General features: G+C 55.5%; 1 protein-coding gene across 1 annotated transcript; it reads right to left on the bottom strand.

Moving 5' to 3' along the window:
* Nucleotides 1-13,540: 13,540 nt before the first annotated feature.
* Nucleotides 13,541-17,852, bottom strand: EN1 (engrailed homeobox 1). The gene is made up of 2 exons (XM_065881139.1): nt 16,946-17,852; nt 13,541-13,857 (listed from the first exon to the last, which is right to left on the bottom strand). The coding sequence occupies exons 1-2, from the start codon at nt 17,850-17,852 to the stop codon at nt 13,541-13,543; spliced, it is 1,224 nt and encodes a 407-aa protein (XP_065737211.1).
* Nucleotides 17,853-27,430: the final 9,578 nt, after the last annotated feature.

Genomic DNA, 27,430 nt, shown 5'->3' with positions numbered 1-27,430 from the left:
GGACAAAGGGAGACAGGCAGTCAGTCCCCTTTTACAGGGCAGCCATAACTTTCCTGGCAGGACTGACAATTGTGCACAGAAATAATTCTCTCCCAGATAGAAAGTTCCCACCATTCAGACCCAAGAAGTGATGGAAAGAAAACAGCTTAAACTGAGCACCGTAAGCTCAAGGGCACCCTCCACCCCTTTCCCCTACAGTTGTTAGTCTCTATTTCCTTCCACCTCAACTGGAGAGTACGGACAGGCACTCTGAAGACCAGAAAAAAATGACCCAGAGCCTGAAGTCTGCACATCTCATTGGGCCCACGACGGCCTCTGAAGCCGAAGCTTGCCCACAGGCGAGGCCTAACCAGAACCCTGAGTTACCTGAGGGAGGAGACCTGCCTTCTTCCGAACGAACGTGAATCTAGAAGCAGAACGAAGCTGCACCCAACACGGCCCACCATCCAACGCCTCATCAATCTTTCATCCATTCAAAGAAACATCACATTTCCCAGACTGACATGTGGAGTTTTATTTATTAAACAGCAAACTCCATTTTTATAAAAAAGATCAGCCTTATATCTACCATGGAAGATTCCCAGAAATTCTCTCCTCTTACATCCCTTCACTCGTCCCAAAGAGGAAAATAAATAAGTAACAGCCTGGGTGGTCAAACAGTGGCATAAACTTCCATTTTCCCTCGGCAATTGCCTCTCTGAATGTCAGAGCTGAGACTCCAGATAAGTTTAGAAAAACGGCACAGGATTATCATGACTTGTTTGTCCTGATGCCCAGGATACTGAGTCAGAACATCCAAGAGGGTTTCTTCATCTTTAGCCTGGGTGGTTCTGGGACTTGGTTTGATCGTTGGTGTCCCACCTCTGTGCATCTCCGCCCCGCAGAGAGGCTGACGGCTCACCGTCTAGGGTTTCCAAGGAAAAGTACACAGATCCATCTCTTTTATAAAGTCCTTAACTGTAGAAATTAAGAAAAAAGGGACTTTCCCTTAGGTTGAAGTGGTTCACGTGTAGCCTCTGCGTAAGCACCTTAACCTCTTGAAGGAAATGTGTACACATTCACGAGGGCCCTAAAAGGAACAACCAACAAGAAACGAGTCATCTTTCCACTCAAAGGCCGGCTCTGAATTCCTCCATTGAGAGTCAGCATCCTGGGATTTTATGAAAGGTATTCATTAGAGGTAAAGTCACTTGATTTTCAAAGGGAGTTCTGGGGTATCAGTCCCCCCAGTCTGTCCCTTACCTACACCCTATCAAACTCTAGGAAGCTGGGGACATATGGTACACTTTGCAGGAGGACTGGCCACAGGCCTGCTCAACCAACTCTTATTTCATTCACTGTGTCATTTTTACTTAAACTGGTTTACATGTATAGACTGTTCCTAAAAGAATCCCAGGAAGAGTCCTAGAATTCCAAGAATGGAAACTTCAGGGGCTAGGCCTGCAATGGTGAACTTACCGCAAGCAATTTAACGTCAAATGGCCCCAGTCGGATGTTTCAAATTTCTGCCCAAGTTTTGCCCATACAGAAATGCGATGCTTAGGTTGAAGGAGGTATTTTTCTTAATAATAACTCTGAAGAATATTGCCCCCAAACAGACCTGGAATCGTTTCAACGATGCCCCTCTAGCTTCATACATTTTATATGATGTCCAGAATGCCAGGAGTCACCCTGGATCCCAGCTCTAAATGCCCTGTTCCAAATTCAAGTCTACACTTCTGAAAACTACTTGAGACTGCTCCGTACAGCCATATTTCTCAGGAAAATCCATCAACAGTTCAGGCACAGGCTTCCCTGTTGGCGCAGTGGTTGAGAGTCTGCCTGCCGATGCAGGGGACGCGGGTTCGTGCCCCGGTCCGGGAAGATCCCACGTGCCGCGGAGCGGCTGGGCCCGTGAGCCATGGCCGCTGAGCCTGCGCGTCCGGATCCTGTGCTCCGCAATGGGAGAGGCTACGGCAGTGAGAGGCCCACGTACCAAAAAAAAAAAAAAAAAAAAATCAGGCACATGTGTAGATAGCCCCTGAGAACAAATACAAGGATGAGGAGGGAAAGTATCAAGGAAAATAGAATATAATATCTAAATTCTGTAAATCTGTGGTTTACTCTACCAACCCGAACAGATCTATGTGGTAAAAGTAGGGAAATAATTTTTTTTTTCCCGAAGCTACTGACATAATAAACTACGGTAAGTGCATCTAAACCTGCCTTTGTTTTCTATTTCACAGATCATAAATTCAGCTAAGTTAACCAACCAAAAACAGTCCCACAGGTATTGCCTCTGACATTATTAAAATTAAGAGATGGGCTCCGATTGTGTTTACAATATTCCAAACAGCCAGCCTTCAGGAATTCATTTGGCTAATCTGGGAATGTGGGCTGTACCACACGTACATGGAAACCTGGAACACTGGGAGTGCAGCCCACTGGTGCCCACCTTAGGGCATCACAGGCACTTGACTTACGTCAGGTTGAGCGACTGAATAACTGGTCGGGACACAACAGAGGTTTTCCCTCCGATGTTTGTCATCATTAGAATCCAACCTCTGCTCGTGAAGGAATACTTTTAAGTTTTCAATTCACTGACCATGACTACAGGCATTTGGTAGGGGGAGGGGGTAGAAACGACAACCAAAAACAACCCTCTAGATTTGAAAGAAAGCTTGAAGACTCCGGAGCACTTCTACTCTCTCTTTGGTCCCCTCCTCGTCTAATTTTGCAGGCCATCAATCCAGAAGGGGCACTAGAGCATTTTGGTGTTTGCTTTCACATTAAAATGACTGAGTAATTAATGAAAGTGGGCAACTGTTCATGCAAGAAGCAAGCCTTCTTTTCTCCTTCCCTGAGTTGGTGCGGTGTTACCACATCTACTTCTTGTCACACCCTGTCCCCACCCAGCTAGCCCTGCCTTCCCTCACTACATCAGTGGAACCTCCCCAGGCTCTGCGGGGTGACCTCGCTCTCAAAGATCCTTTAGACTGCCCCTCTTGGCCACTGAGGACCTTTGTGGTGAAAGAGTCATCATCTATTAAAGGCAGAAAGAACAACTACATGGGCTTGACTCCCTTGCAAGCTATAGACAAGTCACTAGCCATCTAATAAGGGAAACTGCATTATTTCCAGGCAGGTCTGTGTTGATACCCCAGAGCAAGTCCTGCACACACACTTCCATAAGATAGCGCCTTAAGAAAAACAAACCCCTCTAAAACAAAAGCAGAGCTAACTTCCACTTTCCCTGCAACCTGTGAGCTGGATAAGGTGAGAGAAAGAAGGGCTGGTGGTCCCTCCTGGTTATCCACTCCCTTTGCAAACAATAGCCTTTGTGTTGGAGGGGCCCCCAGTGTGGGATAGCTGGAATATGGGGCCACCACTGTGTTGCAGTTAATAACAGTGTCACAAAGGAATTTAAGCCTGAACTTGGGAAATTCTCCTTCTAGTAGTTTATACTTTTTCCTCTTCAAACTTCCCTGCTCTGTCTCAAAAGAATAAGAACGCTCTATCATTCCCTCCCCCCCTGCCACCCCGAGGTCATTTCACTTCCTTCCAACTGTCTCTTTGTGAAATGTCCAAAGAATCCCTGATTATGGAGGAGGCAACCACCAGGCCACTAGGAGAGTTTTGGACACCAAAGGTAGAAAGGCTCTGGATCCACTTCCAAAACGACCCACCCTTTCCAGAGGGGAGTGCCTGCCCTTGAGGCTGTGTATATGCATCAAAATAAAACTGTGGCCAGAGAGCTGTCACTGTGGACACAAGCTCTTGGCCAAGCAGGGTCAGGGAGGGCTAGTGTAGGGCTGGAATGAGAAAGTGAATGAGGTCAGGAGCGGGTACTTTGTCTCCTGGCTCTCTCCTGCAGTGCATTCCAAGTTCGGGTCCTCAAGGGTGATACTCTAGACACCCCCGCTTCCCCTGGTCTCACATCCCTCAACTCTGAAGTCAGGGGTCTGTAGCTAGGTCTTGACCCCAGCCAGGGGGAGCTTGCTGTCTGCAGCCCCAGCAAACAGCTCTTCCTTTCCTTAGGTAAGCCCACTGCAGGGTCTTTCCCCGACGAGGCTGTCTCACAGCCAAGTGAGCTTGTGAACACGGAGACGGCTGAGAATCCGGGACAAGGAGCTCGCTTGCTCGGGCTTTGCGGGGCCGTGTTTGCCATTTGCGGGAATAAATGAAGCATCGGTAATCTCCATAAAAGAGCTTTCACGCTTCATTCTCTGAAACTAAGTTGGGGCTTAGACGGAAAGAAAAAAGGGGACTTTTAATTTAAAGTAATGATCATCAACACTCTGGCTCTAGAGGGTCTCTAGGGGAGGGGTCCCCTCTCCACCCCGAAAAGCGGGAGGGAGGGCCGCTGTTCCCTCGCCTCTCCAGGCGGATCTTGACTTGCTTGGATTGGTGGGCCAAATTCAAACTCGGGCGGCTCTTCCGGGGTAACCGAGGAGGTAGGGGAGCCCAGAAAGGGAGCGATACGGGGACCGGTTGTCCTGGAGAAAGGAAAGTGAGCACGCCCCATGGCGGCCCGGCCACGATTGGGGGCTGAGGCATCCTCTTCTCAAGGCAGGCGGGAGTCAGCTGTGGTGGCGCCTCCCCAGAACCCCGCGCATCTCTGGTTACTTTCAGCCCATGGCCGCTTCTATCTGGGGCCCAAGTTTGCACGTGGGGTGCACAGAACACTCAGAATCTCCCCCACCTCGAATCCCCTGGTCCTGACCTGTCCGAGGGTCCCCAACGGTTCTATCCCCGAAAGAGAACTCTGTTCACTTTAGCTGAATGAAAGTAGTGTAGAGCAGGATATATCCTTCAAACCCCCTTCCCCTACACTCACCCAGCACCCGGGGCCCCTCACTACCGCGCCAGTCCCCAAAGCCACAAACGCTAGACTTCGCACTCGGCACCTCCAATGAGGTCGGCCCTGTGAGGGCATTTTGGAGAACAGATAAGAAATCGAGGCCCGATGAGCATGGAACAGGGTTCGGCCGTCCTTGCAGGGGTGGGATCTGCGTCCCCATTCCCGAAGGAGCTCTTGGTTTCTGCCGGCTGAGAACAGCGCATTTGAACCCACCCTGAAGTTGGGAGACTAGCAGTGAAGGCCAGAGCTCAATCTGCTGAGGGAGGAGGCAGGGGAAATCGAGCAAAGGATCGACGACCGCGTCCCAGCCCGGCCTCGGCCACTGTCGCGCCCGCCTTGCCGGCCGCGCCCTTCTGGAAGCTCTGTAGGGCCTGGGTGGGCGCCGCCCAGAAAAGACGTAGATCGAGGGCAAGTTGACTGCGCTAGTTTTAAAGAAATTCCAAGTAGACAATTAACCCGAGCGGGAAACCACAGCTGTGCCTAGGAAAGCGAATTGGCCAAATATCTCCAGAAAGGAAGGAAAGGGGAGGTGGGCAAAAGTCTGCGCCCTAAAGGTGGGTCTTTATTGTGGGAAGAGGCGGCAGGGGGCAGGGCTGCTGCTGCGGCTGCAACTTTTTCTCTCGCCCCCAAAAAACGATCCCGCATCGGGAATTTCGGAAGGCGCTCACCTAGTCCGGGAAAATGCAGGTGGCGGCCCTTCGCGAGCCAGGTCCGCCCCAGCCAGGCACCGAGGAGGCAGGCGCCGCAGCCCTCGGACGCCAGGGCCTCCGGGCCAGCCAGCGCCGCTCAGGGCGCCGAGCGGGCGGACCGAGCCGGGCAGCCGAGCCAGCGAGGGTTTGGGATCCCCGTAGCGGGTGTGCGTGAGGGCGCACCTCGTCTAACCGTTCAGGACAAGCTGAAACAATACAAATAAAGTCGGGTCTCCACAGCCTTGAGGTCCACCCCTCCTCCTTCCTGGTTTGACCCCAGGCCCGGCCGCTCCGAGACACGGTTTGCGCAGCCCAGATTGAAAGCCTCTGCGCGTTACCGCCAGGGGAGGGGCGCTCCCCCAGTGGCCACGACCTGGTAGCCCCGGAGTCAAGGGGGGCCGGGGGTGACAGGGGAACACGGTGAGGGGAAGGGGGGAGCGTGGCCGCCTCCAAGGTCAGCGCCGGTCTCCACGCGCCTGCCCCGGGAGGGGAGCGGAAGGTCGAAACGCCCTGGCCTCGCTCAGAACAGCGGAGCGAGGCAGTCAGGGGAGCAAACTTGGGAGCCGGGCTGGCGACCAAAGGAGACGGAGGGCAGAGAGCCAAAGGGACGCCCCCGGCACACTCTCAGCGAAGGCCGGGTCCGCGCAGCCAGAGGGGTTGGCCGCAGGAGGGCAGCCTCCGGAGCGAAAACGGAAACGCTGGAGCAGAGGGCCAGGAGGACCCCGGGGGCCGGGAAGCCCATAGGAAATGACCGAAAGTAAAGCGAACCCGGCCTAGACACAAATCGAAACTGTACAAAGACAGTCGCTTGAGAGAACCCGGGCGGGCGGTCGGGGAGCGTCGGAGCCTGCGGTCGGAGCGCGGGTCCCCGTCCATTGCCAGGAGCCCGGCGCGAGTAAGCTGCAGGGGCGGCCTTCCCCTCGGCGTGGCCAACGAGCCGGTGGGCAGGACCCGTGCCCCGCGCGGGACCAGCAGAATTGGGCTTTCGCGGTTTCTAGAGGGAGGGCGAGCCCCAGATGCGCCCCGATCTCCAGCCCGACTCGACTGGCCTGGGCAGTCCGGGCCTACAGCCGTCGCTGCGCTGACCGGAAGTGCATCTGCGACGCGCCCTCCGCGGACCGCGCTGGGCCCAGGCAGCTGCAGCCCGGCTGGAGTAAGACCAAAGGACGAGACGCCCTGGGAGGGCTGCGTCAGCTTGACCCAGCCTGGGCTCAGGGGGGAGAGGAGGGCGTGAGGGTGGGCACTGCTGATGGTGGGTGCAGGGGTTCATCATAACGGGGAAGAGATCGGAACCTCCTAGGAGCCTAACCTGAGACCCAGCCGGCTGGAGTGGGGTTTGAGAGCAGGAATTCGGACGTGAGTTACTAGCTCGAGGGCGGAGGGGAAGGTGAGGGTGAGGGCTGCGGACTAGTCCTCCTTAAGATTGCAGAAGAGAGAGAATAGTCCTTAACCCAAATCCATGCCTCTCCCTACCTTGTGCTGAAGTTTCCTTACTGCGGAAACTAGATAGTGCGCCGTGGGAATCGTCCTGGAATTTTATGACATATAATTACAATGTAAGGTTTAATGTGGTTTGGCGTGACCTTGGACCTCATTTTTCTTATCTGTAAAATGGGGATGATACTAGCCGCCTGGAAGAAGGGTGTGAGGTGGGATAAAGTACATTGTGTCAAATGGCTACTAGCAATGTGCGACGTTGGCTCTCAGTAAATAGCGATTATGTTATTATTATTTTTAAATTTCTGGGAGTGTCATCTTCTGAATTGCCTCTGCCCTACCAAATGGACAAGTCCTGCACGTGGAAGTGGCGGGGGGAGGGGGGTGTCGGGCAGGGAGGGACCTGCTGAGGTGGCTGCTGGCACTTGCTTTAGTTTTCTTCAGTATCTACATTTTATTCAGCTCGGATGATATTGGGACTCTTAATGGCCGCCTCACTCCGGCCCCATGCAGACACGCAGCAGCAGCAGAGCTTTATCGGTCAAGTTCCCCACTGCGGTGACTTCATCGGATGGCACACCTGTGGACCTTTCTGCCAGAATCAATTGACCTCTGTCAGGGCCCTAGACCGCTCTCGCAGTGGTCATTGCCGAATTTTAAATACCACTGGGTCCCTCTCTTCTTTGGATTCCTTCCATCTTACCCACAGGGGTCTCCCTCCCCTCTGCGCTGTAATTGCTGTTCCTGGGGTGCCAGCAGTCCAGGTCTTCCGGCCACCACCGGGAGGCTGAGCACAGGCGGGATGGCGCTTCCCGCCACCCCTGTGCTTGCGTGGCAGTGGGGCCTGGGAGGAATCTTCTGGTGGCTGCTAATCCCTAAGAGGTTGCTGGCGTTTATACCCCATCCCCTGGCAGAGTTGAGGAGGGGGGAGGCTTGTGCTCACTGCTTCCCCCCTGCACAGTGCTCCTCCCCTCACCCCATTCCCCTGTAGCCAAAACCTGAGTCTGGAGCGGTGGATCCGAATCCTCTCTTCAGAATAAGATGTGTGCGTCTGAGCACCCACAGTGAATCTCTGCTTTTCTGCAGACCCAGAGTCTTCTATTATTGCAACCTGAAATCTTCCCAAATGTCCTCACAGCAACCCACACCATATCTATGGATGGGGAGAATTCCAGACTGGAGGGACCCACTCCACCTCCAGAGTGGGTATCTCTGGGAGAGGCTGCATTTAGAAGCAAGCTCAAGGAGAAAATTGTAATGGCCCAGGACTTACCCAGATCTCTGAGAAATCAGTTTCGGAAGTCTGCCCCCTCCTTCCCTGGGCCTGCTCCACCCCCAGGAGGTACACCTGGGAAGGTGCAGGGTAGGCGGGAGAGAAGGAGGGATGGAGACAGGTGTAGCAGCGTATGTGTGTCTGAGCCCAGAGTCAGCCAGCCACAGCTATCTCTGGGGAGAGGAAAGGGCTGCTTTGACCCCAGTCTTTCCACCCGCATACAATCAATCCCCCCACTTCAGCCCCAGTTCTCCCTGGTGGCCTCCATGGAAAGGAGGGGGCAGGCAGGTATGTCCCCAGCTCTGGAAACAATGTCCCTGCACTGGCTAGGAGCAAAGCCCACCAGCTGGGGCATGCAGGTGTATATTGGACACCAGCAGGTGTATTCCTAGACCATGTATAAATATGTGCCCGAAACTTCTACCCGGGCAATGGCCATGTGCTTGCTAGGAACCCACCTCTGTACATCAGCTCTAGGTATCAGCCCATGGATACTTGTTTGTATATGTGTACATATTTTACATATGTGTACGTGTATACACACGAGTGAGTGCATTTCTGTGCACCTGGATCGGCGGAAGTGTGTGCACGTATTCTGTGTGGCTGCGTGTGCATTGGTACCACCGCTCAGTGACACATTGAGGCTCTTACTGGACTCAGAGGAGATGTCAGGATTTTGCCTCTCACTTCCTGTAGAAGGCACTTTCACACCCTGAAAGGCACTTTCCCTCCCAGATCCCACACTTCCATTCCCTTCCATCGCCCCCCCCCGCCCCCCCCCCCAGCCCTAGTTAAATGAGACCTTTTATTCAAGAATCCCTGCAGGACCCCTCCAACAATGAGACTGCATTAGGTGACTGGCCTAAGTCATTTGGGGAGGAGTAAAGGGCTGGTAGAGTCCCCAACCCTGCCCCTTTCCACAGGTTTCCACAACCCTTTCACCTGGGTTCAAAGCCAGAGACAGCAGAAGTCCCAGGCGGGGGGTGATGAGGGATGAAGCCGTACTTTGCCACCTCCCCCCAGATGGAGTGAACAGGATTTCCAATGTAACCCATGGTGACATCCAGATTAAACGGGCCCCAGGCTGTGAGGCAAAGCTAGGAGAGGGCTGCTTCAGGGGGTGCTTATATTGCCAGAGGAATGGCTTTCAAGAAGAGGAAAAGCAGTTCCTCCTTTGGAGGAAGTGATGGCCCCCCCAGAGAAGCCACGGCAGACACCTTCACTGGGCAAGGAGTCTGGGGAGGGCCTCCCTGACCCTGGCCTTGGCCTCGGCCTCTTGGAGTCAGCCAGGTTCACCCCTACCCCTGCAGTTAGGCCCTTTTACTGAGGGCATTGGGGCACAGTGGCCTCCCTGGTGATATCATCTCTGGAAGCCCTGTCACAGGTGACAGGGCTGTGACGGCCAGGTAGGGAGTAAGCTAGCAGGCGACTCCTTCTCTGTAACCTGGGCTGCCTGGCCCAGAGGGCCAGAGAACTGGGCATATATACACGCACCCACAAACACCAAACAATCATTATCGGCACCCATACACTCAAAACACACACTTCCACATCCCAAGCGCAAATAAATGTACTCAATACCACCCCTATGTGAATGGCCACACACAATACGACACACAAACACACAAGCTAACACAGTCCTACGACACAGCCCCACACACCCAAACACCCCTTCTTTAGTCCATCCCCATCCACTCGTCCTCTTCTTGACCCTACCAAAGGAAAGGGAGTTTCCAGGAAGAAAACAGAGACCTTTGCCCTCAGAAAGAGCCAGGGATCAATACTGTTTAGACTTGGCTAGTGTGTATTTCCTCCTGGGCTGAGGAAGATTTAAGTTTATGGTTCAATCCAATCTTAAAAAAAAGGTAGAAAATGAGGAAGTTGGGATAGCACACTGCAGTATTTATTTTGATGCAGCCCCAGACTTTAATACACCGGCAGCTGGCTAAGCCAGCCCCATAAATCAGAGAAATCAATGCCTGTTTATGTTTATTATTACTTTCTTTTTTTAGCAGGGGTGCACGAAAAGAGATATGACCAGAGTCCTCCTTCCCTCGCCTCTGCCCCAATAAGGAGGATTTTCCAGTGGGGAAGGGGAAGAGTGAGAGAAGATAGGAAAGTCATTCTGGATGATGACCTCAGGGCCTTGGTCAGATTCCTGAAAAAAGGCAGTTGTAATGAGTAGATGTGACAAAGAGGGAGACACAGGGGCACAGAGGAGGCATGGACCAAATGTTTAAGTTCTCAGAGCTTCAGTTTCCTCCTCTGAAAAATGAAGAAAACTCTATTTACCCATAGAGATTGGAAGATAAAAGGAGATAATGGGCCAGAAATCAAATTACATAGTAATGACACATCTATACACTTTACTAATATAATTGTGGGGAGAGGTAACCACCTCCTCCCTCTTCCCCAGGGTGAAGAGGGAGAACTCTTGGCTTTGATCTCTTGCTAGAGATAAAGTGGAGCCTCAAGGAACAGGACACTTCTTGGAGTTGCTGCTCAAGTTGGCCCCTGCCCCAGGCTCTGGATCTAGTGATCTTGAGGGGCGTAGGTACCCTAAGGGGCCACATTGAGGAAGGGAGAAGGAAGGGCAGCCCAGTTTCCAGGCATTCAGAGCAGTAAGCTTCTCTGTAGAACTGGGCACCCCCAACATCGTATCTGGATGTGGCCGGGAAACGTCTTGATATTCTGAGCTGTCTGGATTCGGGAAGGGGTACCCTGGGCCTCAGGTCTCAGACCCCCTAACCCAAAGCCCTGGAGAGCTTGGAGATTCCAGGCTCCTCCCCTGCATCCACCTCCCCGAGAAAAGCAAAGGATGTACTTCCAGACACTAGAAAACAACTCACCTGGGCCATCCCCAGGGAAGAGCCCACCTTACTGCTTCTAACTCTTCACTCAAGGATTGGGTGAGCACCTATTATGTGCAGAGGTTACTCCATCCACCCCAGAAAGGTGCGAAAGGAATAGAAGAAAGAGATTTACTGCAGTAAAGTTGGGAACCCATGGCAATGTCAAATATGCTCTCCAGCTCCAGGTCCCTGAGCCCCAACCCCCCAAGGCCTTGACCAGGGACTTCAATGGTCCTTTGGCTTCCTAGATCTGGTACCTAGCACTGTCACTTCCCCCAGACATAGGCCCAAATCAGGGGGAATTTTTCAAGAAAAACGGCAGACTGACTGGTCATTCCCACTTCTCACAAAATCAATCCAACAAACAGGAAAGAAACCCAAGGGAAGAGCACAGAAGCAGAGTTCCCATGTGTGCACAAACACACCTGCAAACACAAATAAGCACATGCACACACGCTGTGGACTCACAAACAGCCAAGTGTGCATCTAATTACAGACATGAACACCCAGTTGCATAATGCTCACACATGCAGGAATACACAAAACCCCGTGGGGTACTCAGATGCACCAATTTATCTATCTACACGTGATCACATATACACATGAGGTTTTCAGGACACCTACGTATCTGGCCACACGAGTACAGGTACATACATACATACTACAGAAGACGGGGAAAACGGAGAGAACAGAATTTACCATTCAAAAAAATTCCTGGAGCAAAGGGAGATAAGAAGGGATCTCCTCTTCCTCCCCCTAGTGCCTGAATGGCGGGGTCCAGTGGCTACCCAAGAAGGCTAGGCACCAGGGTCTGGGGCAAGTGTCCAGACATTTCCCTCTATGAAGTCCGGGGGTCCTGGGGGTCCGGGGGGCGTGTGTCTGCGCTCCTCTTGGTCAGAAAGCAAGCCAGGCTTTGTTGGGATTGTGAAAGGGACCCTGCTTAGGCTTTGGGTTAGGGGCGAGTCAGGCCTGTGCCCACGTCGGAGGTCGCGGCGCAGAGCGATCCGGCAGCTGACCGAGGGGCTGCCGCTCTGCATAGCTTCCCAGCATCCGGGCCTCCTCTCCCGGTTTTACGGAGCCAGGAGCTCCGAACCCCGCGAGGCTCATGTGCCGCCCTCGACCAGCCGTTTCGTCAACGAAATCACTTCTCCAAACGAAGAGCGGGAAGTCCAGGCAGCCCCGAGGCGCCCCTCGCTCAGGAGGGGAGGCAGCCCCTCACCGCTGCCCCGCCCTGGGAAGGCCTTCTGCTTCTAGAGGAGAAAACCTCCAGCAAAACTCGCATCAGAAAAAAAGAGACAGAGAAAGGAAAGAAGTAAGCTGGAGCGAGGAGCAGGTTGAACCAGAGCAGGCTGCAGCCGGGCTGGTCCTGGCTCTGCGCGGGAGGCAGCCCCAAGAGCCCGGCAGTGTGTCCGAAGTCAGGACTGGGGGGTTCCGGCCTTTGGGCTCCTTTCAAGGCAATCGGAGACCAAGAGTGTCCCTCCAGACCCTCCAAACCCGGACCATCCCCGGGTCTGGGCCGCCCCAATCACCGCGCCCCCCTGGCACCCCGTATTCATTGTGTGGTGATGGATCTTAAGGCTCGGCCGAGCCGCCGCGGCTCCCAGCCCGGTGAGCGCGCGCTGTGCGCCGGGCCGCCGTGTGCCTGCGCCCTCGCCCTTCCCCAGCCCGCAAAGAGGAGGGCCGCCAGCCGCTCGTGAGCACAGTGTACACTTTATTTCAGACTACAGGTTTCTGAACATAATAAAATCTTTGGCTTGTAGCGGCGGTTCAGTCTCGCAGTCTGTGGGGTCGTATTTCTCAACAAGTCTCCGGAAAACGAAAGGGGTGGGGGGCAGGACAGACAGACCGACAGAGGGGGCCGGGAGAAGGGCAGACACGCGAGGAAGCACACTCTCACGCACACAAAGAAAAGTCCCAGAGAAACGAGGGCCAGCGATGCGGGGCGGGAGGCACCGGAGAAGCAGTAACATTCAAAAGAAAACGAAACTGGGCCGGGGGCAGCGAGGCGGAGGCGGGGGATAAAATAATTATAATAATTATAATAATTATAACAATAATAATAAAGGAGATTAATAAAAAGTCCAGCAAATAGAGATCGCTACACATAATTCTTTTCCTTACCTGAAATTAAATATATACAAGGTCGTAAGCGGTTTGGCTAGATAGAGCTTTAAGGAGTTCGCAGTTTCGTCCCTTATACTGTGAAGAGAGAACTGATCTGATTTTTCGATAGCACCTGTCCGAGTCTTTCTCCCTTTGAAAAAATGTCTCGTTCCAAGGCGACTCTCCGTTCTGGGGACCCCTTTCTCTCTCTTTTCCCTGTTGTTCCCTTCCTCCTCCTTTGCGCTGATTATTTCTCCCCGGGCGTGGGGTCGGCAAGGCGGCGGTGGCGGTACCAGGAGGGGGCGCGGGCGCGGCGGCCGGACCGCGCGGCCCCTGCCGGCGGCGGCTACTCGCTCTCGTCTTTGTCCTGGACCGTAGTGGTTGAGTGGTTGTATAGTCCCTGCGCCATGAGGTGCAGCGCCAGGCCGTTCTTGATGCCCGTGGCTTTCTTGATCTTGGCGCGCTTGTTCTGGAACCAGATCTTGATCTGGGACTCGTTGAGGCTGAGCTCCTGGGCCAGGGTCTGCCGCCGCTGCTCGGTGATGTAGCGGTTCGCCTGGAACTCCGCCTTGAGTCTCTGCAGCTGCTCGGCCGTGAACGCCGTCCGCGGTCGCTTGTCCTCCTTCTCGTTCTTCTTCTTCTTTAGCTTTCTGGTGCGCGGACCTGCAGCGGCAGAGAGGGACGGGTGGTAGGTGGGGACGGAGGGCAGAGGGGAGGGGGAAGAGGGCAGAGGAAGCCGTGAGAATTGCGGAGCCGAGCGGGGATCGCGCCCCGCGCTTCCTGGGCGCTAGCCGAGGCCCCGCTGCCGCCGCCCCCCACCTATCACCCTCGCCCGCTAGCCCCTAGGTCAATCGGCTGGCTACTGGGGTCGCTGGGTTCCCCGCTGGGATGCCCGAGGGTCACGGAGGCAAATTGGCCGAAGTTGTGTGTGCACCCACACCCCAGTTCAGCACAGGAGAGTCGTGTGATAGGCTTAAATCACAGAGTCCAAGATGGAGAGATATTTGGAGCTCCATCCGGCCCAACCCAGAGCTGGAGATCGGGGGCCTGCTGTCTTCACAGTCCCGGAATAAAAAGAGGCTCAACACTGTAGTAGTAAAGACACTAGGACGGGATTGCCCTGGGGAAATCGCCAACCTGAAAGCCAATCGTCTCCCCCTCCTCAAGAAGCGCACCTACACCCACACACCTACAACAAGACCCCATCTGCTTGTAGCTATTGACTCCAGAAAACAAGGGGATAAGGAGGGCGCTGTGAGAGACCTGTCTAGCTCCTAAGTATTCAGCATCTGCTCTCTCGACCTGTTCTTCTGTCCCTGTGGCCTAAAACGAAGCCCTTTTATAGGGTCCCAGGAAGACGCTGACCACCCGTTTCCCTGAAAAGGGAGAAAAGGCCTTCACCCGGTTGTATGCCTTACCCACGTGCCCTGGCCCCTGAGTTCTCTGTTTTGTCCCTTGGATGGTGCCAGTAAGAAAGAGAGGGCCCTCCCCATTCCTGCACCCAGCAGCACAGGCACGGCTCCCTCACCTCTCTTTTGGACACAGAAGCTGCAATTGCAAGCCAGAGCTGCTTTCCCTGCCCACCTATTTGCAAGGTTATTTATCCACGAGCAAAACAGGGGCAGAGGGACACAGAGAGTGGGGCAATCCCGACAAAAATCTGTGCTTTGCCTCTAAGATGGGTATAGGAAGAGGCCACAGGAAACCTTCCTAGGAAAGTGAAGTGTCCCTCAGAACCTAGTCTGCGAAGAGGGCTGCTATGGAGCCCAGCCCTGAAGAGAAAAGGGAAAAGACAGGAGGCTGACTCTAAAGCCTGCACCTCTGCCCATCAGCCTGCACACCCAAGTCTCCTGGAGTTTCCTTGCCGGGCCCTGTCATGGTTATGGGAGCTTCCTGAGTCAGGGCTGTTAACCTATAAAACTGTCTGGGAGAAGCATCTTCCCCAGCATCTCCAAACCTAGCAACACAGGGGCAAACTAGGCAGTAGGCTTCTGGGGCAGACCAGCGCTGGGGTCACCAGCTGTCCTGTGACTAAAGAGTCCAGGCCTGGCCGCCCCGCAAGTCCGGGCTGGGGTTCGTCTCCCTGAACTGCTCATGCAGGAGAAGGAGCCAGCACCCGGCCTCCCCAGGCTCGTAAGAAGAAAGCAGCCAAGAACAAAGACAAGGCCCACTCCTGAGCCCGGTGCAGAAAGCACTGGGAGGCGGGGTGGGACGGGAGGAAGGCCTTGGTTTAGCGTAGTCATTAGCCTAGCGAGCAGAGATGGCCCAGGAAATGTGTACATCCTCAGAAAGACCCTGCTTACGCGTTGTGCGTCCCGGACGTGGTTAGAGTGTTGTTGTTGGTGGGGTGTGTGTGTGTGTGTGTGTGTGTGTGTGTGTGTGTGCGCGCGCGCGCGCGCGCAGAGGGAGGAACACTTGTAATAAAATCGTAGCCTCCTGGCCAGCCCGAGCCTCACGGCCTGACAGCTCAATCACTCTATCCATCAGGCGAGTCAATCAAAGCAGCTTTTCGGAGGTTCAGGGAGCCCGTGTCAATAACGGGGCTCGAGATGGCGGGGGCTGATAGCGCGCATCGATCCGCGCCCAGCCGGCAGCGGTGCGGAGGCGGAGACCAGCCAGAGTAGAGCGGCGCACCGCTACGCCGTACCCTGCCTCCTGCCAGACCCAGGTGGCCGGAACCCCAATCGGAGGCCAAGAACCCCTGCCGCTCTCCTCGTGGCTCCCACCGGTCTCCCGGGAGCTGCAGTCCGGGGAGGCGGGCAGGCCGCAGCCTCCTCTCCCGGGGCCTAGCGGCTGTCCCACAGTAGGTCTCAGATTGGGGTTCTCGAAGCGCAAGGAGTATGTGGGTAAAGGGCCGAAGGAAAATCGAGAAAAACGGGCCTATGGCTGACAGAAATCTGCTATCTGGCAGACGTGCGAAAGGAAGGAGTGAAAGAAGGAAGGGGCAGGGCCGGGAGGATGTGCGAGGCGTGCTTCGGAGAATCTGGGGCGGAGGGGTCTCTCATGCCCTCGGCCCAGCTTTCTGACCTGAGCCTGACCTGTCTTCTCTCCCACTGTCTGTCTGTCAGCTCTAGAAAACCAGGGGCCAGGGGCTCTCGGCACCCACCGTTTCAGCAACTGCCCTTCCCTGAATTCCACCCACCCGGGTCAGACTCTCTTGGCTACCCGGCCTGGGGAAGAGGGACAGCGATCTGACGCGTTTCTCTCTCTTCCTGTGTCTCCTTAAATCTATCTCTATGCAAGTGAGCTCTCCGCAGAAAATATCGATATGGTGTTTGTGTCTGTAAGAACACGAAGTGAAGATTATTACTCTAATGACAGCTTTGTTAGATTTTGGCCTCCGCAGGACGAGGCTGGCGGGATTTCAGACCCAGATTTCTAGGCCCACCTTCTCGCTGATTCTAAAAACCCCTTTCCCTGGACGGAAAAGCAATGATTGCTTGTGTCTTTCCTAAGAATAATAAAGGTAAAACACAAATAAGGCCGGAAGGGCTCGGAGTTCAACACCGAAGGATCGAGCTTCCCGTGCCCTGAGCTGTAGCCTCCCGGGAGGTGGCCGCAGAATCCAGGAGCGCAAAACTGGGTGCAATGCTCGACTGTGACTGGGACCGAGGTCAAGGAGGAGGAAGCAGGCGTGAGAGAAGAGAACGCCCGAGATCCGGCATGCTCTCCCCAACCCGGAGGCTAAGAGTTCTAGGGGTGGCGTCCGCGGAGCCGAAAGGCACGGCGCAGCCTGGGGCTGGGTACTCACCGGAGGACGGACGATCCGAGTAGCGCGTGCAGTAGACCCAGGCGGGCCACACGAGGGGCTGCTGCGAGTCAGTTTTGACTACGGGCCCGCCGTTGGCTGAGCCCATTAGCAGGATGGCCGGGTTGCTGTGCTCCGGGTACTTAGCACCCTGCGCTCCCGGGCTCCCCACGCCGCCTCCACTGCCACCGCCGCTGTCCGAAGGTTTGGCCGCTGCTGCTGCTGCTGCCGCTGCCACGGCCGCCGCAGCCGCCGCCGCCGCCGCCGCCGCCGCCGCCGCCGGGTTCCCAGCTTTGGACGCACCCGCTCCGCCGGCGGTGGCTGGCGGGGAACCGTCGGGTGGGCCACAGTTCGCGTCCGGGGCGCACAGGAGTGAGGCGGCGCCTGGCGCCCTCGTGCCCAGCGGGTGGACAGGGTCTCTACCTGCGCCGGTCTGGCCTCTGTCACGCTCGACCCGACCTCCTCCTGCGCCTCCTCCGGCCGCCGCCGCCGCCGCCACCAGGAGCTGCGGTGGCGGCTGCTCCTTTTTGCAGCCGAAGTCCGGCCTCAGGATGTTGTCGATGAAAAAGTTGGTGGTGCGGTGCAGCTGGGCCGCGGGCTGCGGCTGGTGAGCAGGCGCCGCGAGATGCTGCTGCTGCTGCGGCGGCGGCGGCGGCGGCGGCGGGGGCGGGGGGTGCGGGGGGAGATGCGGGTGGTGGGCCAGGGGCGGCAGGCAGGGCGCCGCGGGCGGCGAGGGGGGCGCGGGCTGCGGAGACACCGGCACGCTGTCTCCATCGCTGCCGCTGCTGCCGCTGGCGCCGGGGCTGAGGCTCAGGCTGAGGCTGCCGGGGGCCGCCGCCGCCGCCACTGCCGCCGCCGCGCCGAGGCCCGAGTCGCGCTGACTTTTAGGTTCCGGCTGCTGTTCTTCCATGCTCGGCCGCCCCGCCGCCTCGGCCGCCGCGCCGGCCCCCGCCCCCCCCGCCTCGCTCCCCACCCCACTTTGCCAGCGGCCCGTGGGGGTGCGCGGAGGAAGGAGGCCGGCGAAGCCCCAGCGAAGGCACGGGGCGGGTGCAGAAAGAAAAGCCCAGGCGCCTGGCCTGGATCGCTCGCTCTTATCGAGCAGATCTCGCTGTCTCTCCCTCTAATTTGTAGACATCCAGATATGGAGACACTTGGCTATTTCTTTTTTCTTTCTGCAACCAGATTCAATGATTTGTTTTAAATGGGGAGTAAGCTACGGCCAAAAAGAGACGAAAAAAAATTTTAAAAGGAAAGGAAAAAGAAAGCAATAAAAAAGAAAAAAATCTCCAAGATTTTTTTTTCTTAAAGATAAAAAATAGTCTTTAAAGTCTAGCCATCTTCCTAGGCAGTACTGAGGGGTTTGACTTCCCCGAGTGTCACGCTCAGCTGTGCCCAGAGCGCGAGGCTGGCAGCGCCTTTAATCGCCTTTGCTTTTTTTGCAGGGAGAGCGCGTCTCCGCCAGCGCCGGGGCTGCCTCTTTTTTTTTTTTTTTTTTCAAATCTCTGACAGCTCGGATCTTTGCTCAAACTCTCTCGCTTAAAAAAAAATCACCCAGGCACACTTTTTGCCTTCAAACCGGAAGCACGTGAGTCAGGGCCGCACGTGTGCGGGGCCAATGGCGAGCCAGGACTCGCGCTGACACCCGGGCCTCGGCCCAATAGGCGCGCGCGGGACTTTGCGGATAAATAATCCGGGGGCGGCGGCCGCTGGTGGACAGGGGGCGCCGCGGCGCTGGCCCCGCGTGTCCGGCCCGCCCTCCCCAACCCGCACCCGAGCCCCTCCCCCTCTTTCAGGCCAGGACCGAGGAACGGGCAAAATAGACCAAGGAGTGTTGGATTTCGGGGTGTAGGCAAATAGGGAAGCAACTCCATAAACAACTTGTTGGAGAAATGCAGGATTACGGGTGCGTGCGCGCCGGGCGCAGGGTCAGGAGACAGGGGAATCGGCTCTTTTGGCAACCCCCCTGCCTAAGAAGCAGACTTTTATTTTATTGCTCTGGCTTTTTCTTGCTGTTATTAAGGGTGAAAGGTTGCTGTCTCTGTCGGGGTGTGCCTGTATGGTGTATGTGTGTGTGTGTGTGTGTGTGTGTGTGTGTGTGTGTGTAGTGGAGGGGGAGGGGTGAGACGAGGAGGGTCGGAGATGTGAAACAGACCTAGATTTGGTTACTTTCAGAGGAGCAGTTTATTTTTAACAAATAGCAAACCCCGAGGCCAGCTGCGCCTAGCTAGCACCGTCTGTTTGAAGGTCTGTAGTGTATGCTGGCCGGCTGCACTGCGTGTCCTTCCCGGGATATACGTACCCATGCCTTTCCCTGGCGGGACCTTCGACAACCCCCAAGAGCTGTCCTGCCGCCGTAAAGCCAGGCCCAGAGGGCGCGAGAGAGCCCGAGCGCCAGTCCTTCCCTGGCCGCTGGAGTCGAAGCTGTCCCATCGGCCCCTAGGCCAAGCAAGTCAGGGTGCGGATACCCGCGAGGCCCCGGCTTTTGGCTCAGGGCAACCTCCGTGTTAGATTTCCCTGCAAAGTGAAATCAAGCAAGTAAAAGTACTGCACCCCAGGTATTTGCCCTAGCCTGCTGGACAGCGAGTTTCCCCCGGTGGCCCAGATTTTCCTAGGATTGCTCCCGACTCCGTGGAGGCCTCTCGTTCTAGCCCAGAATATCCTTCCCAGGCTTTGGGGGGAACTGCAGGGGCTCCCGCCGCTCCCATGCTCACAGCTATTCATCTCCAGTCGCTGGGCTCTTTTTCGCTGTTTCCTGGTCGAGGCACCCCAAAAGTTTTCCCACTGCGAGGGACAGGGTAGGGGAAAGTGAGGCATTGGACATCTGCGGGGTTTGTCTGACGAGCCTTTTTGGAGGGCCAGGATCCGACCGTGTGCTGAAGCCTTCGGTTCGAGAGTAGCTGGAAAAACTCCAGCCACTGAGGCCTCCGCGGGTATGTTGTCTCGGAGCTCCAGCGAGCCTCTCGCTCTGACCACCATCCTTAACTGGGACAGCGGAGTAAGGATCTCTTTGGGGATGTTGTCTAGCGGAAACATGCAAAATAATCCCCTGTACCCAGAAAAGTCACAGAGGGTTAGGAAGAAAATAAAACGAAAAATCACAATCAGCCGAACCACCGCCCTAGCCGAAGTTTCTCAAAGGGGCTGGTGGAGAGCGGGAGTTCGTATAGCAGGCTGCATCTTCGGGTCAGCCGAGGGTCTTCCGAAACTCGGGCTCTCAGAGTTCCCAGTTGGACCTTCTCGGCGGCTCGGGGGCAGCGAGAACCACTTTCCGAAACGCTGCGCTAAAGCAGGCCCGACGTGATCTACACAAACCTCCCAAGTCGGCCCCCAACTGCACCTCCCGGGTCCTCCTCAGTTCTACACCCAAGGGCGCCCCGAAATCTCCCGGTGCCTCCACCCTTTCTCCCCGAAATAGGGGTGGGATTTTATTTATATTTAAGTTCGCAAAATTGAAATCTTTATCCCGCAAGCGAGCGTGGGTACTTAATTAAATTCTAATTAGGACACTATCAATATCCTATTTAGCCGCGTAGCTTTTGTGCGCTGCGGTCCCTTTCAGCGCCGTAAATAGGGTCTCGACGCCTTATCTCGCCTGCAGGAGACGCCTCGAGAAGGGCTGCGGAAGATAATTTATAGGTTTTAATTACTCTTCATTCCGCCTGATCAGCTTGGCGTTCATCACAGGCCTGTGAATAAAACCCTGGTCAAAAGCTCTGTCACATCGCGCTGGCAAGACGCTTAATCAAAGTGAGCGGCCCCGCGCGCCGCGCGGCCCGGCTCCTCCACGTAATTTCCAGCCAGCTGATAAAGCCAGCTGAATAATGCGGCGGCCCTTTGGAGACACCATTTACAGAAATGACTTTATTGACGGCTTAACGTCGGTAATTCATTTTACCTTTCATGTAGTGGAGCCCGGATTTGTTACAGTAATGGGATGATAAATGCACCCGCAGCCCGCGAGCTCCGGCTGGATTAGGCGGCGCTCTGCGCGCTGGCTCGCCCCCCACCCCAGTCCTCCCCCAGGCCAGGCCTTCTCCGGATGCTCGGCACCCAGAGCTGCCTGCTCTCCGTGACCCCTATCCGAGCCCACGCCTTCCTCTACCTCCTGAAAATGGACATATTATTGGGAACTCGGTGTTAGCGGTTTGGTGTCCTGGCAAGCCTGACAGTAAGGTGTCAGAGTGAGCAAATGTTGACCCAGGTGGGTGTGTGAGGGTCCAGAGGACTCACAGTGAGCCCAGGACTGTGCCTGTGGGTGAGGAAATACGGGCAGGGTGAGTTGTGTGTACAAGCATGTGGGTAAAGGGGTTAGGTGTGTGTGGAGCAATGTGTGTGCGCATGTGAGTACACTTTTGTGGCAGTCCTTTTTGGGGTACTGGTTTGTGCCTTTGAGAATTAAGGAATGTCTTCCAACTTGATAGAGTCCAGGTAGGGAGGTGGGCTGGCAGGAAGCAGGTTGGGGAAATTTACGCAAATGGAATGGAGCCCTTTTCTCCAAACGCCCTCTGCTCCTGGGCCAAAGATATGGAAGTCTGGAGACACACGGTGCCCATTTCCATTACCTGAAGTTCTGAGCTGTGCAGCTCTGCTGGGGTAAGATGGCCCACAGGAGGCCACTGACCTAGTTATACCTCTGCAATAAATTGACTGTCCCCAAGTTCCACTTCCATACCCAGCCCACATAAAAGTGGAGAATGACGAGAAATAAAAGAACTTTAAATGCCAAAGGGGGGATTTCTTTCCCTACTTCAATGAAGGAAGAAGGGAGCCCAAAGAGGCTTTCAATAGCGGAGGGTGGGGTAAGAAAGACAGGGGGACTCCCCAAAATTCCTGCCTCCCTCCCACTCCCAGACTTCCTCTATTGCAGCTAACCAGGGCCTTCCACTGAGCAAAAGGCACCTGGCCAAACCGAGGCGGCAGTATTTGTGTGTCTGCGGGATGCTAGAGAAGTATGGGGGTCAAAATGATGAGGGGGTGGTGATGAATGCTTCTCACAGTGAAGGCTGAGATACTGTTCCTTTGTTTCCCAATCTTGCAAAAACTACTTATGGATATGGAGAGTGGCCCTTGGCTGTGAAGGGTAGGAGCCTGTATTCGTGTCTATTTGATTGTATATGTGAGAACCAAAGAGAGAGAAATGAGTCCATGAAAGCATTGTTTGTGTGTCTGTGTGTTTGTGTGCATGGCTGGAGGCTCGTGTATGTACACATCAGTGTGTACCCCCGAGTCTGCGCCACCAGTTGGGCATGGAGAAATGTGTTTCCTCAGGGTTTTGGTGTATGCTCTTCAGGAAAGAGAAGTCTCCCTCCATCTCACGTTTCCACAGAACTTTGGATTTCGTTTAGGCAGAGACAAATGTCACGGTCCTGCCTGCTTCCACCTCTCTTCTGTGGATGGGTGTGAGGAGAATTGTGAAAGAAAACCTCGCAGCCTGGCCAGGCGTGCGTGCGTTGGGCTGAGAGTGCGAGCGTGTTGCATGCACATGGTGGTAATCGCATTTCGAGTGTAGATCAGATGGCGGTGGGGCCTCGTGGCGCGGGACATGAATGAGTTGTCGCAACACAATAGCGGGCAGCCTTCCTACGGGGACTGGGTGACCAGCGGTTTTGTTGGGAGTGAATGCGAGGAGATTTCTGCTACAAGTGCCGCGGTATTATTATGAGCCGGAAGGTCAGACTATACATCGCAGGTCCCCAAAGCCTATAGACCTTGGGAAATGTAGGGCCTCGAGCCACGTCATTGTACCTGACAGTCCTTTCAATAGACTAATTCAATTAGCGCTTGGGGGTTTGGTCTTCATTTGGAGGCGATAATAACGTGGAGGTGGGTGGGTGCAGGGGGATTCCTTGGGTATTGGTTCTGCCGGAAGCTTGGAGTGGAACTGGGGGAGGCAGGGGAAGGGATAAAGCTGAGGTGGGTGGGGCAGTGCGTGGGAGGCAAACCCTAGAAATAAAATGTTCTGTTGACTCTAGAAATTGGGGCGCCTGCTTTATTTGTAGATAACCTAGAAGATTAGGGTTGGGGGTGAGGCAGGGAGAATTTCTTTTTTTTTTTCTGTGTGCAAGAAGTACAGCCATCAATGTCCAGGTTCCTAGAAAGCCCCCCAAAAGCTTCCTGTGGGAGGTTGTCACCTTTGGGGATTTCAATATTTGGATTTATGCCCCTACCATCCTGCCTCCCCTCAGGGTTTTCTCCCTTTTATCCGAGGGACGGGCAGTTCACAACACGGATTTTTTTTGTTCTAGAATCAGTTTTTGTTCTGGGGTGCTTTTTCCCCTTTAAAGCCGGACAACAGAGAAAATTAAGCCCTTTCTCCGCTTGACTATGGGAAATGGGGGAAACATCTCAGTGACTCCCGAAAATTGAGCACGGGGTCGGCTCCTGACATCCCGGACACCAGGGCGCAGACACCAGACCCAGCGCTGCCGGCGGGTTGCCTCGTCGGCTTAGGGCTGCTCGGGCTCGGATTCACCTTCTCCTCGGTATCCCCAAACCGCCCTAAAGCTGCACCACGCAGCCATCCAGGGCCCCCGGAGCCGGGAATTTTAGAGCTCATGGCTCCGGAAAGCAAGGCGACTACATACACTCCTCTCTATATTTTTCACTTTAATCAGACATCCTGCTTTTCTCCTTACATTGAATTCCACCCAAACCCCAGAATCGAAACCCTAATGTTCGCACCCTGCCCCGCCTAAAAAAGAAAAACTCGGAGTAAATTCAGCTGCTACGCTCGAATTTTCTTCTCTCCTTTATTTTGCTTTTCGCCTTCTCTCACTCCCTCCTCCTTCCCAGAAGGTTCCCAGAGCCTGGCGATCCCCAGGCCTAGGGGGCCCCCTGCCCACCCAGGTCCCCACCTGTCCGAGTGGCGGCTCCTGCCTCGATCCGGCTCGGCGCGGGTCAGGGTCCACACCGCCTGGCCTCGGGAGTGTGCACGCCGGTGGGTACCGCTGTGAGAGGGAGCGAGGAGGCACCAGCGTGGCTTCCGGGTTCTGCTGCCCCCCCCTCGGCTGAGTCCGTGCTCCCCGGGAGGTCCAGACCCAACTCCAAAGGTGTGGTCAAAAATATAACTCAAGAAGAGAAGAAAACACCCACGATATCCAAGTCCTTCGCATAGAAGTGCCCCTGTGGTTCCAAAACCGTGTTCTCTGGCTCACCCCAGAGTTAGCAGTCATCCTTCTTCCCTCGACTCCTATAGGGGTGAGAGCTGGTCCCAGGGCTCTTCTCCCACTGACCCGGGAAGAGGAAGCAGAAGTCCGCGCACCCGGCTCTCGGCGCTCCGGCTCCCGGCCGGCGCCTTCCCGCCGCCCTCCCCGCTGGCCCCGGGGCACGGGCCAGGCCGCGCCCCCCTTTCGTTCTCCGGGGTGCAGCCTCCCGACCCCCTCCCCGGGGAGGGTGCGGGGAGGACTCCGGGTTCCCACCGAGATCGGCGCTGCGGGGAACTGGTGGGGAGGTGAGGGAGGGAAAAGTTTGGTCTGGAAGTGGGGCGGGTGGGGAAGGGAAGTCTGGCGCGCCTGGGAGAGGAGAGGGAAAGAGGGGCGAGCACCCGCGTGCCTCCCCCCAGCCCCCGGCCCCACCTCCGAGCTCAGACTGGATCGCGTGCGGGTGAGGTCGGCGGTGGGGGGGAGGGGTCACTGCAGTGTCGAGGCCTTCTCCGGCCACCTTCTCTGTCCCCGGGCTCCTGCAGAAACCGGAGTTGGGGCCGACCGTGCGGCCCGGGCGCCTGTGTGTTTGTATGTGACTGTGTGTGTGAGAGGCCCCAGGTGGGTGCGTGTGTACGTGTGTGCCAGTGGGCACGAAACGGTTGTGTGCATTTTTCGTGTTCCTCTAACCCTTGCGTGGTTGCGCTGTGTCCGTGTGTACAAGTGTGTGTGCATAGGCTCTGCGCCGGTGGCTGTGCTTGTGCGTGGCCATGTGTACAGTCTCGGTGTGTGCGTTTGTGTGCCAGCCGGGAACCTGAGAGCAACTCCCTCCGACCGAGGCTCTGCAAGCGAGGTGTGTGAAAGAGCAACGATCAGAGGGCTCTGACCCCAAATCTTCCCTACCACCACTCCCCCGCCCCCATCATTGAATTATGCAAAGCCAGAAGGAAGTAGTTGTTTAAATCCTGATTAAAATAGCCACTAGTTTTCTGTTCCCCACCAAAACCCACCTGTGCAATCCCTAAGCCCTAAGGCCCCACTGGGGGAAGAGCGGGCAACACGTGGCAAGGTCAACATCAAAGGGACCTCGGGGAGATAACAGCCCCAAAGCCCACTCCACAGATGAGGCAACTGAGGCCCAGAGCGGGAAAGGGACTAAGTCAGGGTCCCACAGAGGCCGTCAGGAACCTTGGACATCTGAGTTTTGTCCCGCGGCCTAAGTGCCAGATGAGAGCGTGGTCTCCTTCCCGCGCCTGCCAACCCCATTCCATTCTCCTCCAAGTAAGGTGTATTCTCTCCCCAATCTGTCTGTGAGGTAGAAGAGGCAGCATTTCTTGGCGCTGGGAATGCAGTGGGAGGCGAGGGGGAAACACAATCCCTCCCTTCGTCGGTCCCACTGGAGGGCGTTACTGTTCCTGCTCCCACGGTGGGGGGGGGGGGGAGGCGGGGCGGGGTCTAGCTGCTTCCTCTCCAACCTCCCCCCTCGCCTTCAGAACTTTCCAGGCGTGAATGGTGCTGTTAGGGGTGGGAGGTCAGTGAGAGGAAGGCTGGCCTCACGGGCAGTGGGCGGGGGGAGGGATGGAATACGGACCCCAGAGCCATTCCGGGCACGTCCCTCCCCTCCCGCACCAAGGACGCCCGCCCCAAAATTGTTATGCAAAGGAGTCAAGTCTGTGATCTTCTGGCGATCAAAGCGGCAAAACCAAATATTAGAAGAGAAGTCAATAATGGATGAGCAGATTAAGAAACCCATCTGGAGGACAATTATCGTCGCAATTGAAAAAGCGCCGGGCTTCCCTCCTCCCCCCCTGCCCCAATATTAAAAGAAAAAAATAAAAAGTAGGCGGAAGAATGGGGCCTGGGGATAGTGGCAGAGGAGGGCAGCCGCCGAGCGTGCGTGAACGAGCGGGTGCGTGGAGGCGCTCGTTGAGGGGAGATAACGCCCCCTACACCCCACCAGGGGGTGACCCTATTGGGTCCCGGTGCTTTCTCTGGCCAAGTGCGCAGAGCCTTACCCTCTGCCCTCAAAGGTCTTTGGCCTCTTAAAAGAGAGCGTGAGGCCACTCTGAGCCGAAGTGCTAGAATCAGAGTTTCTAGGGTCTTTCTTTTCAGACCCTCCGGCACCCAGCCTGAGTCCCCCGGCTGCACCCCCTTTCTGTCCGTTTTCTTTCGGGAGAGGGACCCTAGGCAGATGGGTAGGGCAGGGAGCCGGGTCTTACGGGCGAGGGCGGATTCCCGGCCGGTTTTCCTGTGGGGAACGCGCCACCTATCGGTGCTATCGGAGAACTGCATCCGTGTGGTGCTCCCGGGCCCGCGAGGCTGTCTGGGGGAGGTTGGATTTGACCTCCCAGGGCCGGGAGAACCAGACCCTTTCCTGACAGTAGACACCTGACTGGGGACAGACTATGGGATTCCCGGAAGGGGATCCTTCCGGGAATCCCCTCGCCTCGTGAGAGCTAAAGTGGAGAGAAAAGTCCATGAGGGGCTCTTAGCTCTGTGATTCCTAAAAAAGAAACGCCCGCGTTCCGGTGGGATGGGCCCTGCGTTGGGAGTCACGGCTGGATTCCTTTGACGCCTCTGCCTACCATGCGACCTTGGGAAGACCCCCGGCTTTCTCCGGGCCTGTTTCCTTACTCGTAAACTGAGAGAACTGGATGTTATTGATCCCCTGTCGGCTCTGACCTTGAATCTAACATTGAATCTAAGCAGTGTATGTAGACACCTGTGTCTTGTATTTGTTTCTAGCTCTTAATAGATTCTGGACCTTTATGTGCCATTTATATCCTAATCTCTTATACATATTTAATGTATACCTGCTTCAGTTAATATTACTGTTTTCTCAGTTGTCCAAAGATTTCATTTGAGTGGGGTCAAGACGGTTCTTGGCCCGAATAATCCTGATACATGCCCATTTACTTAAACTTGAAAAAAAAATCTAACAGGAAAACTTCGTTCACTTTGCAGTGTGGACACTGCTGGGGAGGACTGGTGTCATGGGGCCAGGGAGAACATAATGGACACACATGTGGGAGGGTTAGGAGAGAAGACTCAGGCCCTGGATTGCGGTCAGTGTCAGAGAGGACCCGGAAGGACAGAGGCTAGATGGAACTAGAGAGACGGCTGAAGCCATGGACACTCTGAGACCCCTGGGGTGGGGTAGGGGTAGCTCCTGACCAGAGGCTCCTTGATAGATGGTGTCGCAAGAGCAGTACAGGCGGGAATGGAGACCAATGTAGGATAGCTCAGACCTTAAGCCAGTTCCCCGTGAACTCTCCATGAAATTAATAAAGAACGGAAAGAGGGTGTGGGAGACAATATTTTGCTCTAGTTCCCCGGAGATCTCTTATGA

The sequence above is a fragment of the Phocoena phocoena genome, chromosome 7 (assembly GCF_963924675.1).
Source record: "Phocoena phocoena chromosome 7, mPhoPho1.1, whole genome shotgun sequence".
Lineage (NCBI taxonomy): Eukaryota > Metazoa > Chordata > Mammalia > Artiodactyla > Phocoenidae > Phocoena > Phocoena phocoena.
Note: the sequence above shows the minus strand (reverse complement) of the source record. Positions and strands in the feature narration are given on the sequence as shown.